General features: G+C 35.3%; 1 protein-coding gene across 5 annotated transcripts in view; it reads left to right on the top strand.

The window, feature by feature from the left end:
- The window catches only part of LOC106091264 (bromodomain-containing protein DDB_G0270170), a 460,861-nt gene extending 445,287 nt beyond the window's left edge, over window positions 1–15,574 (top strand). For 2 of the 5 annotated variants that reach the window (XM_059362546.1, XM_059362548.1), the window contains exon 8: window positions 14,215–15,574. In XM_059362546.1, the coding sequence (XP_059218529.1) occupies window positions 14,215–15,147 (933 nt within the window). In that variant the 3' untranslated portion in view covers window positions 15,148–15,574. Of the gene's footprint in view, window positions 1–7,564; window positions 9,067–14,214 lie in introns of those variants that run through there. The other 3 variants (XR_009397067.1, XR_009397068.1, XM_059362549.1) reach the window with 3 other exon arrangements.
- Window positions 15,575–16,743: the final 1,169 nt, after the last annotated feature.

Raw genomic sequence — 16,743 nt, forward strand, 5'->3', positions numbered from 1 at the left:
GTCAATCCGGTGCGTACAACCGGATGCCCGGGGATTTCCATATATCTTGTTGTTGTTGTAGCAGTGTGTTATACACTGAGTCGGCAGCCCTTGCCGATGAAGAAATTCATCGGGTCAATCCGGTACGTACAACCGGCTGCCTAGGGATTGCCATATATCTTGTATCCTACTGGAGCTTTAGTTCTCAAAATGTTAGTCTGATATTTACAAATTTTTCAATAAAAAGTTTATTCGCTGAATAAATGCATGAGCAAAAACAGATGATTTGGTTGAGTCAGTTGAATCTTAACCTTTTTATTGGTTAGTGACACATAGTGGGTTTGCCCACGACAAAACATAATTTCTTGAATTTCGTGCTTACAATTGAAATCCTTTCACTATTCACCATTCTCTCTATAAAGACTTATAAGAAATAAAATTTTTTTGTTATTTTGTGATAACAAACTAGAATTGTTTGTTATTAATAGTTTTATGTTTTCACTGTTTAACTTTAATTTTTAATTTCTACTACATTTATAATTTAAAAAAAAAAAACAAAACATTTTCCTTTCATTTGCTAATCTATGGATTGTGTTATAATTGATAATAATAGTATTAAAAATATATTTAATAATTATTAAAAAAAAGACTTGCCTGCTGAAGTAAGAAATTTAAACATTATTAGGACGCTGTTGAATTTTAAAAGAATGGACAAATTGATAGTTTTATTTAAAATTTTATTAAAAATCAAATTTTGAGTTTGGGAAATTGTTAAAAATTCATAAAATAATATAACAAATTTTATTAAATTGCTTATAAATAATTACAAAATTTATTTTACAAGTTCTTTGGTTATTAGCCTTTGAAAAAAAATTTCCTTGCTAAAAAAATGTCCTTGTAAAAAAACAATAATTTCTTCTTCTTGTATATATTTATACTAAAAAACATGTCCAAAATGTTTCTCTTTACTCTGTCCTTTTTCACAGGAGGAATCTTCCATTTGTCCATTCTTTTTTTTTTTTGTGAAAATTTTGTATAGTTTCTTTTTAAGATTTTTTTTTTTAATTTTTCCCCCATCCTTTTAAGAATTAAGCTATCAAATAAATAGCATTGAACTTAATTGAATAGTTCATTTCATTTCGTTGCGTTTCGTTTCGTTTTTTCTTTCCTCTTAATTTTTATGTGTTTGTGTATGTATGTTTGTATGTAACTATTTTTTAATTGTCTAGGTGTATAATTTATTTGTGTTAGTTAAGTGACCTACGTTAATGATTTTTTTTTTTTTTTGTTTATAAGTTGTATGATTTTTTTTTTTAAATTACTCCCATTTCGATTTTTTAAAAAAAATGCAAACAAGTTTTAATTGATAAATGAAATCTGAAATACACACACAATAATTATTCTCATATATGTTAAATGGTGTTTTTAATTGAATTAGGTAGGTGGTCAGTTGAGCAGGCAACTGAGGCCAAAATAGTTTTTGCAAATGAGTTCCTGAGAATATTTTCATAATATAACAAAAATATAAAATAAACATTTTTTATACAATATTAGTTATGTATTTCATATAAAAAATTGTAAATTAAAATAAGCTCATGGTTTTCTGAAAGTCTGAATTGAATATTCCTTTAGAAAAACAAGTAAAGAACGACAACGAAAGACAGGCTTTGCAGTTTATTTTTTTCGATGAAAATTCATTAGAAATATTGGGGCATTGGCGGAAAAACGTGATTTTATAGTTTATGTATAGAAAAAAAACTTATGTTTTATTTCATCAGAACGAAAATTGTTTTTTTTTTTTAGGTCTACAAGAAATTTTTTCAATTATATTTGACATTAACATCTAATTTAGTCGTCATCAGCGTCATACATCACAAGTAGAGTCCGGATTTTTATGCAAAATCGAAATTTTGACATACTTTAGGTTTCAAATCGGGTAATATTTTGCATTCAATTTAATTTTGTAGACTTATCATGGCTTTAGAAATTCGATTCTGCATGCATATACACAAAACACCAATGTATATCCCAAATAATTGATGGCAAAATTTCGATTTTGCATAAAAATCCGGACTCTAATCATGAGTAGCTCAACGACCATGTAAAAGTCAGCATTTCAATACTCTCACATTGTCACACCTTGCTTTGAGATGTTTCATCAATATATGCTGCGATAATTTTCGAAAAGACAAAAGGATTTTTGTTTGTTTGTCTTTCAAGACGAGCTCAATGATCGGAGATTACAAATGGAAAATGAAAGCCATAGATAGCAACACACACCAACCACTATAGGATGCGTTTCGTCTTTGGCTAGAAGACTTTTCAAACATATTAGGTGTGATGGCTTCAAGGGCCGGGCGTTGGTATGTTATTGGGTTGCCCAAAAAGTAATTGCATTTTTAATAAAACTTAGAATGAACTTTAATCAAATATACTTTTTTTCACTTGTTTTCTGAAGCAAGCTAAAAGTAACAGCTGATAACTGACAAAAGAAAGAATTCAATTTTACAAGCTGTGAAAAAATTTGTCAACGCCGACTATAAGAAAAACCCGCAATTACTTTTTCGGCAACCCAATATATTTGAATCGTAGTAATTGGAGAAAACGCATCTATAATACAATTACCACATTAACCACCCTCGACTGCTATCTTTGGCTTTCCTTTTCCATTTGCAAAAACTGGCAAAAAACTTGAAAAAATAAAAAAAGAAGATGATTGGACAATCGGCATGAACATTGTCTTTAAGACTATATTTGAAGTCAGTATACTAACTTTGAATTGATACTACAGTTGCTCTATAATTTGTAACGACATGTGACGTTTACCAAAATTCAGTTAGACATTCACAAAAAAAGAAAATGAGTGGAAATGCAAAGCGCTAGACCCCTTTTAGTTAAGATTGGGCCACAAAATCTTGGAGCGTTCTTAATCACCAATTTGTGACCATCCGCCATCCTCGAAGAATTTATTTACATGTTGCCAGAGGCATAGAATACCCATCAGGCCGCGTCGTCAAGATGTCTTAAAAGAAGGGTGCATGACCATTTTAAATCATTGAAGACATATAGCCATCAGCCCAAACAAATCATTGATGACATTTTCATATAGTTGTCGCGAAAATCATGCATGACATATTAAGCGACATTGTGAACGAACATGTCATCATGTGACGGATTTCGATGCCCTTTAGAGAGCGTCAGTATTTCAAAGAAAAATATGTATAAAATTTTAACTTTCTCAATAAACAAAGAGACGGCACCCCTTGCGGATGAAAGACTCCGTCGGGTCAATCCGGTACGTACAACCGGCTGCCATGGGATTGGTGACTTGTTTTTTGGACACGGTTAGTGAATTCGTCAACAATCAAATTGTATAACACACAATCCGTAAGACCACCGTAGCGCAGAGGTTAGCATGTCCGCCAATGACGCTGAACGCCGGGGTTCGAATCCTGGCGAGAACATACAAACAAATTTCAGCGGTAGTTATCCCCTCCTAAGGCTGGCGACATTTGTGAGGTACTTTGCCATGTAACAACTTCTCCCCGAAGTGGTGTCGCATTGCGTCACGCCGTTCGGACTCGGCTACAAAAAGGAGGCCCCCTTATCATTGAGCTTAAAGTTTGAATCGCACAGTGCTCAGTGGTTGTGTGAGAGGTTTACCCCAGTTTCTTAGCGGAATGGTCATGGGCAAATTTTGCATTTTTCAATCTGTAAGGCACGTCAGCAGATATGCCATATCGGTGAAAAAATTCAAATTTTCTTAAAGAAGTCTTTGAAGACATTGGCATGATAGACGTTTGGAATGCTGTGTAATTGCTAGTCTTGGAAGCAAGCCTGCTCTACACACGTACAGAGTAACCAATTTCGTGTTGCTTCGTTCGGTCGATGCATTGTTGTTATTTTATATAGCTATCCGGTGGGCAGCCGAGAAGATATTTATGACCGACGTCGTTGAGTCGTTATATTTTTGTCATTCTACCACGTCTTTTGCTGGAAGGATCACCGCTTCATAGAAACTACAGTAATCATATAACCTTCTCGATATGACCAGTCGTTTCTAATCAGAGTACACCCCAAAGTCGTCTAGTCTGGAACCATTTTTGTAGAAGTCTACGTATCTTCTATTACCAGTGATATTATAGTTCGAATTGGTTCTATCAGAAATAGTGGTACAGTACATCGTATCAAAAAGTGGCTCAGGCATTGTACAATCTGCAAGAATAACACAGGCTGTGAGGCTAAAGAGATAGCTTCCTTAGCCTCACAGCAGTGGTTGCAGCAATTTGTCTCACCCACAATGACCAGAGGTATTAGGTGTAACATTAAATTCAGGTGCCGTCCACAGTGGAGCTGCGATGCACAAATAAGCCATTCTTTGGATCCGACTAAATTTTAAAAGATAGGTGGACTTTCAAATCTGCACGAGATAGCTATTTTTTCGGTTTAAATATCGTGAACATCAGAAAAATTTTCAGCGGTGGTTATACTCATACTAGCGCTGGCTACATTTGTGAGCTATCAAGCCATGTTAAAATTTCTCTACCGTAAAAAAGGAGGCCCTTATCATTGAGCTTAAACTTTAATCGGACTGAACTCATTGATATAAGAGAAGTATCCTCTGTTACTTAGTGCAATGTTAATGGGCAATTTAGTAGTATGATATAGCTCCAATATAAACCTATCTCCAGATTTGACATCTTGAGCCCCTGAAAGCCTCAATTTTTACACCCAGGGAAAAGTTGATACCAAACATGCTCATTTCAGTACCATACGGTATTGATAGTAAAGCAACGCGGTATGGTACAAAAACAATATCGGATGGTATGGATGAAACATAAAATGATTAGTACTATTTGGTTTTAGCCATATTACCGAACTGGAATTGGTTTTAATACCAATCTGTTATTGATTTTATTGTAGTACCAAACCGTTATTTATTTTTCCACCCCCAAATTATTGAAAAAAAAAACATTGAAAATAACTTTAAGGTTTTTACGCACTCCAACTGTATTGAAACATTTTATTTATTTGTTTAATAAATATTTTATAATGACGACAATATTTTAAGTAAAAAGCTCAACAATACTTCTGACGCGATGACAAGAATATAAATGTGATGCCGTCAATTGTTAATGGCCCCCTTTGTCTGGTTTTGAATTGATACCAAATGGTGTTAAAAATTTTTGCCAATGACACGAACAAAATAATACCAGACGGTATTGTCAAAGTATCGTCATTTTTCGATAAGTTTACTGGATTTGGCTGTTATTTTGCACGTAGTGTTTTTATGCCTTACAACGACGAATGGTTGTGAGAATAAAACTTATTTTTTTTTTATAAAAATAAACATTAATCAATAAAACATTTACCTTAGGGTAAAACTTTTTTGGAATTTCGGGGATCTCTCCAAAAATATCTGATCTTCCTTATCTTCAGATGTATCTTTTACGGAGCTGCAGAATTCCACTTAGGATTTGTTCTGAGCCCTTTACAGCTCGTTATTGTATTTTCCTAAATCAGTCACATATTGTGCCAGTTCTGTGGTGCCATTGTTGCTTACGCCTTATTCCAAAAATCTTCTGTAACCCTTGCATAGAGGAACCGGTTCTACGGATTACTGTGTCGGTCGTTGTTTCTCCCTTAGTTTCTAAATATTCTAGAACATGGAGATTTAAACCAGTCTTTGAGGACATTCGTTATCCGCTTGCCCTTCATATCAATATCCCACTTTCTTCTAATGTCTTAAAGGATCAATGCGGTAGAATGAGCACCGAAAGTTATGCCAATCCACCTGACTTCTTTTTAGCGGAGGGACCACTTCTCCAGTGATTTCACCAAGGCTGAAGCTAATATAACAATGATCAGATAAGCTGTAGTTATTCAAAATTTCCAATGTCACAACCCAACATACAATGATTACATCTAGCAGGAAGATTATGTTGAAGGCGGGTAGCGGAAATACAAGACAAAAAAGCAGAGAGCAATGCGAACCGAGAAGAAACTCTCATAGGTGAAAAAACGATCCAGCCAGAAAATTTAGCCCTATGCAATACTTCAAAATGACAAGAGGGCTAAGTTCCTGTAGCGAATCCCGGGCAGGTGTTCACCCAAAATCTCGCAATTGCGGCACAGTGGAAAAGAGGTTATTCAACCACTTCTATGTTGCAGGGTGTTTTTAACTTAGGCCTGTGCAATACTTCAAAATGACAAGAGAGCTAAGTTCCTGTAGCGAATCCCGGGCAGGTGTTCACAGTGGGTATGAGGTTATTCAACCACTTCTATGTTCTAGTGTGTTTGAAATTTTTGCATTTTTTCAACGCTAGGAAGATTAGGTACTTTATCCATTACTAAGTATACAAATCGACTTGGACCAGATTTCTGATTCAAATTGGCCATGTCCGTCTGTCTGTAGCCTAGATTCAGTTGTCTTTTGTTGTCCGATAGCCTTACAATTTAAAACAAGTCAAATTTTTGGCTTCAGGACGAACTCTATAGATTTTGCAAAACAGCGGTTCAGATCAAGATGTGGTTTCTTTATGCATCTCTGATCCGATATAAACTTTTAGGGTTATGCAAGACCCAACATTTACTTTAATGACTTCAAAAGCTACTTTTTGGGCTAGTTTATAACAAAATATGTCTAAAGATTTTTTTGATCAAAATCTTGAAAATAAACTTCTTTTGCCTTTTCTTATTTCTTATAAACAAAGGGTTTCACATTATATTTGCAGTAGATCAGCTGGTTTTGTAATAAAAAGAAGAACCTTATTTTCTATTGCAATATAAGCTTTCAGAAAACCATTAGACAAAGATTTTAGTGTGCATTCTTCTTTCTTACATCCTATTTACTGTTTTTTTTTTCATTCTTTAAAATTTGAAAATATTGTAATGGAACTCAAATTTGAACATATGTAAATTGCATTTTCATAAAAATAAGTTCTCATAAAAAATTCCGCAAAACAAAATGCTCTTACACAGCCACACACACACACACACTCAAGCGCTCTCACACATATACACAACACATGGTGATCAGACACAAAATATTGCAAACTTGTTTCAAAATCATACCATTGTCATGCATACCACTTTTTAACATTTTCAAGTCTTTACAGCACTGTAATGCTATAAACACTAATTCAACAAAAATTTTAATTGTGTTAACCAACCAACCAATATATCAAAAAAAAAACCAACAACAAAATTGATTACTACTACTACTACAATGAAAATGTGTCTAATTTCTATGTATTTGTTCTTTTTTTAACTTTTTTCATATATTTATACTCTGTCTGTAACTCTCAAAAAAATAAAAAAATTATATATATCCTGTCAACCACTACCTAAAAACCTTACCTGAACTCTGCTACTTGAACACCAATCAAAATAAAATCCTTCACACCTCCAAAAAAAATCCAAAAAATCAATTCGCATCCCCCAATGCCAACTACCACCACCACAACCATCAATGAATGATATGAAAAAAAACACACACCTAAAACTGTGTTCAATGTCCCAAACATTCGAAAAATCAAAAATATATATCAAAAATATTTTTTCAAAAAAAAAAATAATGCCATAGAAGCATATTTCGAAAATATTAGCATCCAAATGAATAAAAAAATTGCATGTGAAATGTCCTACTAAACAAACGAGAAAACAAAGCCTATAACTACACTAAAGTATTCTCTTAACCTAGAGCCTCAAAAGAAACGAAAAGAAGAAACCAAAACGATTTGTAAAAAAAAGACAGCCATTTCAGAAGTTTCCTTTGAACCCATTGTAAAATGAAATATGTATGCCCCCATCACTATCATCAAAACCCAGAACCAGCATTGACCCCCGAAATAAGTTGATAATAGTCAAAACCTGATGATGTACCTACCACCACATACATACATACATATTTGTCATTAACAATATCCGTTTCCTTAACTCAAAGACAAAACAAAAATTGAAAAAAGAACGCATGCATTGGCTCTAACAGTTACACACACAGTTACAGACACAGAGAAACAGGGAGACAAATCCTGCGAAAGGCTAAAGGAATAATTGGTGACTTATATGATATGCCCCCCCCCATCCATCATCATCTACTACTACTACCACTACTACTCTCTACTATTGCTCCGCCAAGGATATGGAATTATGCTAATTGAACAGATGATTAAAAACAATTGTGGCTAATATTTGGGTTTTCTATAAAATTACCATATACCTATCCATATATAAATATATGTATACAAGTGTGTTTGTGTGAGGGTGTGTATGTGCAAATTTTGGAGGCGGAAAAGGATATGGATGTAATGGAGGAAAAGAAGGAGAAGGTGCCTGGTGCTCTTTATATGTGTGTTGTGTGTATTATGATGTATTTTCTTATCTAATTTTGGAGCTGCTCTAACCCTGAATATGCCAAAAAACAAACGCTGTGAAGGGATTTATCAACAAATATCCATATAAAGGCACTCTCAACAAAAAAAAAAGAACTACAACAACATTCACCCACATCATTAGCATCATCATCGTCATCGCCGTCGGCGTCGTTCTCGCAATCGTACTCGTTGTCGTCTTCGTCATTCAACGCAGCTATCCTCTTCGGCTCTAGTACCTTGTTTAACAAAATCAATTTTTTTCTCGATCGTTAGCTTTTGCCATGACAAAGAAAGCCCCCTACCATGCTCTATAAAGAGTGTAACAGAGAAAAAGAGAGAGAGAGAGAGAGAGAGAGTGAAAAAGGGAGAGAAAGAAATTGGGAGGAAAAAAATTGGGAGTAATTGATTGAATCTTTTCAATTATGGCAGTTTATATTCATGCGTAAGTTTTTGTTTCAATTCCATTTGTTTTGCCTTAGTTTAATTTAGATTTAGTGCCTAGCTTTAGTTTAGTTAGATGCACCACCTCCAACTACTACAACAAAAACCACAACAACATGAAACTCTTATGGTTAAGATGCCTACAGCAACATCTCCCCTCCCCCCACCCCCTGCCACTTAGAATATAGTTTTTCTTGTTTTAAGTCTAAAAAAATTCCCAACTCCCATGTGTGCTCTTAAAAAATTCCCCAAAAAAATTCCCTTATTTTTATCCCCCACCAAAAAAAAAAAGCCTTCTGGGTAAGTTGAATTTATGAATGTAAGTAAGATTTATTAGATTTACAAGAGAATTTTAAATTGTAGTCATCATAGCGTAATAGGGAAAAAAACTTGAAAACCATTTGGTTAGTGAAAATAATAGCTAGGAGCTCTGAAATTAAAAAAAAGTTGCAATACAGAGTACTTTATGTACTAATTTCGTCATTCCGTTTGTAACTCATGGAAATATTGATCTGAGACCCTTTAAAGAATGTATTAGGGCGGAAAAAATCGTACAGCAAAAACGTAATCTACATAAAATTCTAAAGTTAAAAAATTTTCAAGTTTGACGAGTGAAATCGAGCGTCACTTGGGTATACACATACATGAAGAAGTGTTTATAGGCGTCAAAGTTAAAAAACTAAACTTTTTGAGCCTTGCTTTTAAGGGATTTGTTTGCACAAGTGTATTTTTCAACGCAACGCTGTTTTGGCCTTAAGAAAATTCTCCGCAGAAACCATAGATACGAGGGTTGCCTTTTATATTTCGGGATTAGACAACACTAAAACAAATATTACTTACTACTTTACTTTACTTTAATTGGCAATGACAGAACATTTGTGCAACTTACCGAACGTAGAATAGCGTTCGAAGCGACTCGATCTTCTGCGCTCATTTTATAATCTCTGACACTAAGTTTCGAGGTGTCTCTCACCACTTGATATTTCCATCGTGTTTTGCCTTCCAAAGTCTTATTTGCTGGAGTTTCTTCATCCATTCTGACAATATGTCCTAGCCAATGCATCAAAATACAATGCCAATGCATTGTATTTTGATACGTGCTAACTATGCTATCGTAGTCATACAGCTCTTGGTTCATACGACGCCAATATTCTCCATAACGATGACGATCTTGCGATATTACTTCGTACACACCATCAATGGTTTTTGGAACAACAACTAACTGAGTGAACTACGACCTCGTTTGAAATCACCATACAAAAATGTGCCCTTGAACATTCCATTAAGGAACAGGGGCAAACTTCTCACATATCAATGAGTGTTCTCCGATTCAAGTTTTAAGCTCAATGATAAGGGATCTCCATTGTATTGTCCGAACGGCGTGCCGCAGTGCGACACCTCTTTTAGGAGAAGTTTTTACATGGAGAAGTTTTTTCATGTACCAAATCGTACAGTACCTCCCAAATGTCGCCAGGCTTAGGAGGGGATAACCACCGCTGAAAATTTTCATGATTTTCTCGCCAGGAATCGAACCCTGGCGTTCAGCGTCATAGGCGGACATGCTAACCTCTGCGCTACGGTGGCCTCCACCATACCACCGATAAGCAATGGTCCTTGATGGAGCCCCATTGTCAAAAATTGAATTAAGTTCATCGATGACTGTTGTTGAGTTAATCCACGTCGAAAGTTGTAAAAAATAATCACACGAAAATGTTCACGATTTATTTTCATTTTTTGGACGAGATGAATCCTTAAAGTTACTGTAAACAACAAAAATAGCGCTCGTTTGTCAAAACGTTTTGAATACGTAAAACCCTCAAAAATGTCAAGCTTTACGATAGAGCTGTGAGTTGGCAGATTGCAACACAAGGTTTGTCCAATCCCGAAATAAAAAAGCCAACCCTCATTCTAGTGAGCAACTTAACTGAAAAGACTTTGAGAGTAAAGTACTAATCTGACATCCGAAGTTGAGGATATCATAAACATACCTCCTTTTTGTAGCCAAATCCGAAAGTCTTGCCGCAGAGCGTGACCATTTTATAGAGAAGTGGTGACCAAAGGTAAATACCTGACAAGTTTCGCCAGCATTAGGTGGGGATAACCATGTCTGAAATGTTTTTTGATGCTCTCGCCGGGATATGAACCCAGGCTTTCAGCATCAAAGACATGTTGAGCAATGGTGGTAGATATTTACGTAAATCAGTCAGTCAGGAATAATATCTGACTAAAATTAAAGTTCTTTTGAAGTGGAGCACGAATCTGATTGTAATACTAGAGACCGACTTAACTGAGAGGACAGTGAGAGTAAAGTACTAATCTGATATCCAAAGTTGAGGATATTTTATACATGAATTTTTTTAATTGAATACCAAAATAGAACAAAATCTAAAAGAGATGTTTAAGATCTTGTAGAGAAGCTAACACTGATGATTGTCAATGTATCGCCAGCACAAGGAGCAGATAACCACGGATGAAACATTTTGTCTGATTTTCTCACCAGAATTTGAACGCAAGCTTTCAGACATGCTGGCCTCTGAGCAAAGGCGGTAGATATTGACATAAATCAGTCAGACCGGAATAATATTTAACAAAAATTAAAGTTCTTTTGAAGTGAAACAAGAATCTGATAGTAATATTAGGGACCGACTTAGGATAGATTGAAAAGAGGTTGCGGATATTAATCCGCCTTATGCTACTATGGATATTCACCTAAGCCAGTAATCGACTTATTGTGCGCTCTAAATACTGAAAAAATAACCTCGAAAAAGAAAATTTAAGTCAGGAATTCCGTGCAGCTTACAAAATCCCTAATTGTATTACCTACCCCCTTAGTTGGTTTATGTCTGGTATTGTGTTCGCACCTAAGTGCCGGTGTTTGCAATCAGTGAAAGCCGGTCTATGACATAGGAAATGCTCGAACGTTTCATCATCTTCTTCACATACCGACATAACTGAAAGGATTTTGAGAGGAAAGTACTTATCTGAATCCGCAGTTCTATTAAGAAACAGGGGATACTTCGATCCCCTTCTTGGCAGATCGGTCTATGTGGCAGCTATATCTAAATATAGTCCGATCAGAACCATATTTAGGTCGGATGTTGGGAGGTCTTAAATTACTCACTGTTTTAAATTTTAGCGAAATCGGGTAAAAAATGAAGCTTTTATTGGCTTCAGACCCCTTATCGGCAGATAGGTCTATATGGCAGCTATATCTTAATATAGTCCTATCTGAACCATATTTAGGTCGGGTGTCTAAAGATAACTCACTGTTTAAAATTTTAGGGAAATCGGTTAAAAAATAAAGCTTTTATGGTCCTTCCCTTTATCGGGAGATCGTTCTATATGTCAGCTATATCTAAATATAGTCCGATCTGAAGTGTATTTAGGTCCTATGTTAGAAGGCCTAAAACTACTTACTGTTTCAAATTTCAACGAAATCGGTAAAAAATAAAGCATTTATGGGCTTCAGACCCCTTATCGGCAGATAGGTCTATATGGCAGCTATATCTAAATATAGTCCTATCTGAAGTATATTTAGGTCCTATGTTAGGAGGCGTAAAACTACTTTCTGTTTCAAATTTAAGCGAAATCGGCTAAAAAATAAAGAATTTATGGGCATTAGATCCTATATTGACAGATCGGTCTACATGACAGCTATATCTAAATATAGTCCGATCTGTACCATATTTGGGTCGGATGTTGGGAGGCTTAAAGCTGCGCACTATTCCTAGTTTCAGCGAAAACGGATTAAAAATAAAGCTTTTATGGCCTTCAGACCCTTTATCGGGAGATCGGTCTATATGGTAGCTATATCTAAATATAGTCCGATCTGAAGTATATTTAGGTCCTATGTTAGGAGGCGTAAAACTACTTACTGTTTCAAATTTCAGCGAAATCGGTTAAAAAATAAAGCATTTATGGCATTAGATCCTATATCGGCAGATCGGTCAATATGGTAGCCATATCAAAATATAGTTCGATATGAACCGTATTTGGATCAGATGTCGGGAGGCTTAAAACTACTCACTATTTCAAATTTCAGCAAAATCGGATGAAAAATAAAGTTCCTATGGGCATTAGACCCTTTATCGGAAAACCGGTCTATATGGCAGCTATATCCGTATATTTTCCGATTTGGCCCGTTCAAGAACCTAACCAGCGTGCATCAAAAAGATGTATCTGTGTCAAATTTCAGCTCAATATCTCGATTTTTGAAGGCTCTAAAGTGATTACAGCAGACGGACGGATAGACGGACAAACACACGGACATCGTTAAATCGTTTTATAATTTTAGGACGATCCGCGATCCGACGAATATACCCCCTATCCTACGGTGGTGGGTATGAAAAAAGAAATCCAAAGTTCAAATTTTAAGAATTGCTTTTTCGCTTTTCGAATCCTATTTCTAAGCTGAACACCTAGAAGAACACCTAAGAAGAAATGTTCTTCGATGAATATTTCCGAACTAATGCAGGATCTTCTTACCGAGCGGAGTGTCGGTCTCGTCTATAAAGGGGAGATTCTTTATTACCGAGCTTAAAACATTAATCAGACAGCACCAATGAGAGAATTGTCCCCTATAAACGAGAGACAACGTGTAGATCTTCTTATAATTTCACATCAATTAATACACGTTGTAAGGTCGGCAATCGGAAATTTAGACATTTTAAAGGCAGAGTGACGAAATGATTAGTTTATTATATATTCAAATATATGTTTGAAATCTGTATACAGCTAAACTCTAGTGTTTTGAGAGTAAAAAAAATCCTTAATGAGAAACCTACCTCAATTTGCAAAAAATGTATAAAAAAATATTGGTTTACATATTTTTATGAAATTCATAAAAATTTGGGGTAGCTCTAGCTTGGTTTAAAATAAAACTAGTCACGGTTTTTGTAGCAATCCCTATTATGGATATCAAATCAGAATCAAGTCTCATCAAGTGTTTGTAATGGAATTTCGTAAATACTCGCATAAGTTTTTAACAAACATGCCTATGAAGAATGTGCTGTTGGAAATGGGGAAGAGGAATTGTGTTTAATATTTTTATGCAGCTTTTACTCGCTCGGAATAAAGTGATTAAATATAATAACTGCTATATAAGTGTCCCAAAACCTTTTATGTCAACTAATCCCCCATTACCTAATATCAGTGTACATAATTAAGTGCTAAATTATTTGTATATATAAATATATTTTTTTTTTTTTTAAATTTTCGTTAACTAAAACAACAATTTGATATTTAAGCTTTTATATGCTTTAAGTTCAATCTATTGGATTTAAGAGAAAAGAGATTATATTTATGTAAAAATGTTAATATATGATTTTTTCTTCCTGTTTTTTCTTTCCCTATGCTTTGTATATCAATGCTTGTCCACAATACTGTATGATTTCAATGTCATCAACATCATGAACTGCAGAATTTTTCATTTGATAAAAATTATGGTCATATAAAGGAAATCAAATCGGGCCTAATTCATTACTTTGAAGAAGATCTAATCGATGCGGGCCCCTCTGCCCCAGAGTCCATGGAATCTCAGGAAATTGTGGTACTCAGAAAGCCCCATGTAACATTGAGTCAATATTTCGAAAGGGAATTGTTAAAGGAAACCTCATCTACGGAGAGGATCATGGCTCAAAATGATTCTGTGCTAATATACGATGACTCTCAAGTGGTAGAAAATAATGATGAAGAGATTGATTTCTATACCTCGTATGCCTCCTACATGAGTTCTTCAGATCCTGGTAGTGATAATATATTGGTTACCATTGACTATGGTTCCATGGAAACCGAAGATTTATCCTTGGATAGTTTAGACATTGTCCAAGAGGAGGAAGATGAAGATCACAAAGCTATGGAGCAGAATATTAAGCCCATGGATTATTTACGTGTACCCTCGTGGAACTTGAACAAAATGAGAACACCTCACAGCAAAGATTCTCTTAAGAAATCCTCCGATTCCTTGTTACGTCAAGTTTTAAATCCCTTTCAGGTTCATCATATGCAACATTCTCAGACAATAACGGGTAGCAGCATATCATTGGTTCAATCTTTGGAAAGTCATAATGTCGACACTTCGGGTGATTATGGCTCATGGCAACAGCAATCGGAATCCGAGTTTGGTGATACTGGAACTCCGCGAGAATATCGTTATGAAGATTTGATCAAAGAGGAGGAAATGCGATATGATGGCGAATATAATGATGATGACTACGATGCCGGCAATGATGACAATGGTGAGAATGGTGATGTTGGTTATTTTGACAATTTCAATTATGATGTAGCCTTATCGGCTCGCTGGTCCAGTGATAATGATAAACTTTACTATAGAAGTGTTGATTATTTAAATTAATATTATGGTTTTATTAAAACAAAAAATGGGAAAATGAAAACAAAAACAAAATATAAATTAACAGAAAAATAGGTTATCAATATACTAAAAATAAGAAAAAAAAACAATTGAAATAAAAGCAGACAGTTATAAGACTTTTAACTAACTTTAATTATTCTATAAATATTTTTCTAATTTTTGATACACTTAATTATACTGTACAGTACTTTATAACAATTTCATCAAGGGATAGATTTGATATTAAATATATAGAATATTGGGTTAAGTGAGAGCGTTATAACGAGTTTTTCGTAACTACTTCGTAGATTTCCGCAACTACTACGTAGAGGCCACCGTGGCGCAGAGGTTAGCATTCGAATACTGGCGAGACCATCAGAAAAAATGTTCAGCGGTGGTTGGCAATATGCTGACACAATGCTGGCAACATTTGTGATATAAAACTCCTCTCCAAGGAGGTGTCGCACTTTGGCACGCCGCTCGGACTCGACTATAATTGAGCTTAAACTTTAATCGGACAGCACTCATTGATATGAGAGAAGTTTGCTCCTGTTCCTTAGTTCATGGGCGATATTTGCAAATTTAACTTCGTAGATTAACCATTGCTGAGGACCAACACTGCGACCCTGACTTGCCTCTTAGTTTGATCGTAGAACACTTACATCTTCAAGCGAGTTGTTGGGAGAGTTTGTAACCCGCTTGTAAGAATGACTACTAGCGATGTCCCTTCCACGAATCTCAATCCACCTTTCTTCTATTTAACGGAATGACTAAATCTATAGTTTTTTTCACCAAGATTAATGTAACGACAATCAAAGAATCGTTGGTCATTCAAGATTCCCCTGTCACATATTCACTTTGTTAACCTAAAATTGTCTTATATTTGGTGATGTTTATTAAAATTCCTATCCACATTGAGGTTCTTAAGGTTTAAAGATGGTATATTTGAATAATGAAGAAGAGAGAAGGTAGCTAGCCGAGGAATTTTTTCAGCTGACTACAGCAGCATCTTCAGTGCCGGGCGGTGGAAAAATATTTAAACTGGTCTTTGCAAGAATACGGGTTCCATATCTTCCATTGCCCGTCTACAATTAAGCAGTTTAAGCCTCGGGGTTCTAAGAAAACAAGCCGATTTTTCACACATCATTGGTTTCTGGATAAGAGAAAAAGTTTATTTCTACTTGCTATCTAGGGGACTTTTGAAGTCGTCTAAGCGGATTTACTATGGTAGAGATCTAGCGGAAGAACGCGAACCACGGTCAGGATTCAGTTTTTCCACAGATCTTGTTCGAAGAAGTTAGGTGTCGCTAAGTATGCAGGAGCAGCTTTGTTATATACCACTTCACTCAAAACTACTCATGTATTCTTCTTAGGATTTTAAGGTGTGGACGATTCATTCCAGCTGCTGCTCCTGTATTCTTCTTAGGACTTAGATATGGACGATTTCTTTCAGCTGCTGCTATCAAATGACCTTCTGAGTGCACTTTGCTGCTAGCGTTTACCTTAAGCCACTTCCTACTGAATGACTCAGTCACTCAGGGTTAATCGGATAGCGTATCAGAATCTTCTCCTCTTTATATAGAGCTGGAGAAAAAAGGA

The sequence above is a fragment of the Stomoxys calcitrans genome, chromosome 2 (genome assembly GCF_963082655.1).
Source record: "Stomoxys calcitrans chromosome 2, idStoCalc2.1, whole genome shotgun sequence".
In the NCBI taxonomy this organism is placed as follows: domain Eukaryota; kingdom Metazoa; phylum Arthropoda; class Insecta; order Diptera; family Muscidae; genus Stomoxys; species Stomoxys calcitrans.